The sequence below is a fragment of the Hevea brasiliensis genome, unplaced genomic scaffold (assembly GCF_030052815.1).
Source record: "Hevea brasiliensis isolate MT/VB/25A 57/8 unplaced genomic scaffold, ASM3005281v1 Scaf236, whole genome shotgun sequence".
Taxonomy (NCBI): domain Eukaryota; kingdom Viridiplantae; phylum Streptophyta; class Magnoliopsida; order Malpighiales; family Euphorbiaceae; genus Hevea; species Hevea brasiliensis.
Genome location: NW_026614736.1, coordinates 99,049 through 102,698, shown reverse-complemented (window position 1 = coordinate 102,698; position 3,650 = coordinate 99,049). Strand labels below are relative to the sequence as shown.

Below are 3,650 nucleotides of genomic sequence, written 5' to 3'. Positions count from 1 at the left end.
CCTTTTCTTGCCCCTCAGCTGCTTGCTCAATTGGTTCCTCAGTATGGACAAGAGGTGGGCTGAGGCAGCTCGAGAAGGAAATATTCCTGAATTGTATAATCTAATCCAGGAGGATACAGATGTCTTGGAAAACATCGACAGGAAAGCTTTTGTTGATACTCCGCTGCACATAGCTGCTTTACAAGGGCACATTGAATTCGCGATGGAGGTTATGAACCTGAAGCCATCTTTTTCTAAGAAGTTAAACAAAGATGGTCTTAGCCCCATGCACCTTGCTGTGCAAAATGACCACATGCTAGTGGTGATGTGGCTCATAGATGTTGATCGAAACCTTGTCCGTGTCAAAGGAAAGGGAGGTTTCACTCCTTTGCATTATGCAGCTGAAAAAGGAAACTTGAACATTTTGAGAGAATTTTATAGAGGTTGCCCCGAATCTATCAAAGATGTTACCTTTCAAGGCGATACTGTTTTTCACATTGCAGTAAAGAACCACCAAAAGGATGCTTTTGAATTGTTGTTGATGAAATGGCTTAGGTGGTCTTCATTCGAAGATGCCCATTTTTGGGAAAGAGAGCTCCTCAACTGGAAAAACAAGGGAGGTGAAACCGTGCTGCACATTGCTGCTTCGGAGAATGGATGGAATAATCAACGCCAGGTGTGCCTATCTTCCAACCAAAATTTACTACTCTTATGGGTTTCAGTTCTCTCTCTCTCTCTCAATTAATTATTTCTTCTTTTTTCTTCCTTTTTCGTTAGAAGATGAAGGGAAATTATTAAGTGTACTTGGTCCACATGCACCATCTCTCACATCACTCACAATCATCATGTGGAACTCATTTTCTACGTTGTAGAAAGGATCCACTCTTCTGTGAGAAAGGGAACACTAATTTTTAGTTTTTTAGTGCTCTGGATGCATCTAATAATTAGCCGAAGATGAATATGGTTGTCCAGATCCAAACTTTTGACTTCCTCCATTATACATTTGGCAAATATTTCCTCCCCCCACAAAGCTATTAGCCTGATAAGTTGGAGTGCGAATAACATTATAAAGAGTGAAAATATCCAACCCATTAATTAACCATGATACTCTATATCTTTGACCAATTATAGCAATGTCCATGTAGGTACTAAAAATGTTGCTGCGATGTCGTGCTAGAACTGATATAGAAGATCTTGCTGGTTTGACGGCTATGGAAATCCTGAGAGACCAAGTTCGATTAACGGAAAGACAAATTTGGAATATGCAAGCAGCCGGTGCAGGATTTTTGTTTCCATTAATATTATTTTATAAAAGAGTGATATCTCTTGCACATTCAGTCCGTCAGGAAGCTCAGACACCGAGATCAAGGCCTTTGGAGTGGAAATTATGGCGGAGGAGGAAATGGAAATCCAGTGAGAAGCGCAATATAGAGCTGGTAGTTGATACACTGGTTGCAACAGCCGTCTTCCAGGCATCACTGAGTCCACCTGGTGGACTTTGGCAGGGTACTGCTAATGCTGATATTAATTCGCCTATGCGCGTCAATAACTCTTCAACTACTTCTGCAGCAACTTCTACACACTTCACGGGTACATCAGTAATGTCTAGGACCGACTTTCATATATTTTTCTTTGCAAACTTGGTCTTGCTCGCCGTAACAGCTTGTCGAATGACCGCACATCTTATGCATGACGACGGCGGACCATCATTTAGTCTTTTATCTGTTAATTGGGTGATTTTTTCTTACTTGTTTTCATTGACAATCATAACACCGAACAAGGAAAAGATGGACTCTAGCATCTTTAGGATTACTCTTTATATATTTGCTGTATATTCCCTTATTGCATTATTCGCAGTATATTTTGTTAAGTACATATCAGTACCTAGCGAGCCTAGAGTAAAACCAAGAAGACGTCGCGTGAAAATTCGGGACAGGAAAGATTGGTGGTAATGCATAAATAGACGTCACCTCTCGTTGTTGACGTTCTTCTTTCAATACCAGCTTAGTTAACTAGCTTTGCCCGTGAATGTCTGCATGGAGAAATTATTTTGTGTAATGGTTACTTTTTTGTATGTATTGCCATATATATTGGCGAATTATATTTAAAATTACAAGTTATTTTTGTATATTATAAGGATAGAGATGTAACGTGTGAACATCATATCAAATATTAATAAAATTTTATAAAATATTTTATTGATATTATAAGTAATTTTATAGATTTTATAGAATTTTTTTTATTAGTGTTAATAAGTTTTTAATAATTTTAACTAGTTTTCTATTTTTTTTATTTTAACTTTAAAGCCATGAAGTTTTGTCTGTATATGGATCATCATCTTATGTGTTAAAAAAATTATAAAATAAAACAGCAACACCATGTAAAATATTATATATGAAATGACAAATTAATAAAATATAAATAAGTATATATAAATGATATCATTAACTATCTGGTGACAGGTTTTTAAAAATTAATTATTTAATTATTTTAAATATTTATTTATATTTAATTAGTTTACTACTTTAAGTAAATTGTCTATAAGAAATTATGACCTCACCATATAATTACTCTGAGCGCAAATGTGTTTCAAGCCGTGTTTTTGAGCCTAAGCCTTTACTCTTAGCCGATGGAGATTTCTGGACAGGGTTTATAAAGGTCTTAACGCATCAAAGTTCACATCTTGGGCCGACTTTGCCGTAACCAGCCGCAGGCTAATATTCAAGGGAGCCTTGGATGTCAAGAACCATAACTGAATATTTTTCCAAGATCCTTCTACTCTTTAATTTTCTTTAATTGTATTTTATGATTTTATTGTTTTAGAATGATGAATCAAGAAATACAATTATTAAAATTGGATTTTGATTCCTTACTATGTTGAACTAAATTTTTTATATTAAGGTCTTTTGATGTAGTTGAATTTAATTTAATTTAATTTATTTGAATTGATTTTCTTTATCCATGCAATAGTTTATTATTTTATTTTGATTGTTTTGAATATGATTAAATATTTGAATGATCTTTTCATCGATCGAGGGAAAGTCTTTGATTTGAAAAAAAGGTAATATGTTACATAAGAATAATAGTTCGAGCGGTGGCATAAGACTTAACTTATGGGAGATTTCTTTTGAACAATCATAGAGCCTAATAAGTTAATTGATATTTGGTATAGCTATTGGGAAATAAATAGTAAATTTTAATTAATATATTTGATATAACTTGGGAGAGAATATCACATAAATTAGGATTAATTATTCCTCTTTGCATAAGATAATTAAAATTGGATTGTCAGTTGAATAAATTAAATTAAGTTGATTTAGATGAAGTCAACGTACCCTAATATTCATCAATAATGATTTTTGGTTGCGATTAGGTGGTGAATGCCTTAGATCAAACTTGTTGACTTATTTTATTTTCTTTTCATTAGTTAATTAGATAAATCTTTTTATTCAATAGTCTAAATAATAATAGGATTATATGTGTTTTTGGTACTTAATTTCAATTCTCGTGGAATAGATAACAATTTTATCACTTTATTACTTGTGACAACTTCGTGCACTTATGGGATCGCCCTATCAAGTGATGAGTTCAAGTGATGAGTTATATTAATTAATCAGAGTCTCTCAAACAAAGAGAGCAATTCAACACAATAGATGCATGAGTTGGGAAGA

The 3,650-nt window shown here is 33.8% G+C and overlaps 1 protein-coding gene across 1 annotated transcript; it reads left to right on the top strand.

The window, feature by feature from the left end:
- On the top strand, window positions 1–1,931 carry LOC131176778 (ankyrin repeat-containing protein BDA1-like). The gene is made up of 2 exons (XM_058141812.1): window positions 1–655; window positions 1,125–1,931. The coding sequence occupies exons 1-2, from the start codon at window positions 44–46 to the stop codon at window positions 1,929–1,931; spliced, it is 1,419 nt and encodes a 472-aa protein (XP_057997795.1). The 5' UTR covers window positions 1–43.
- Window positions 1,932–3,650: the final 1,719 nt, after the last annotated feature.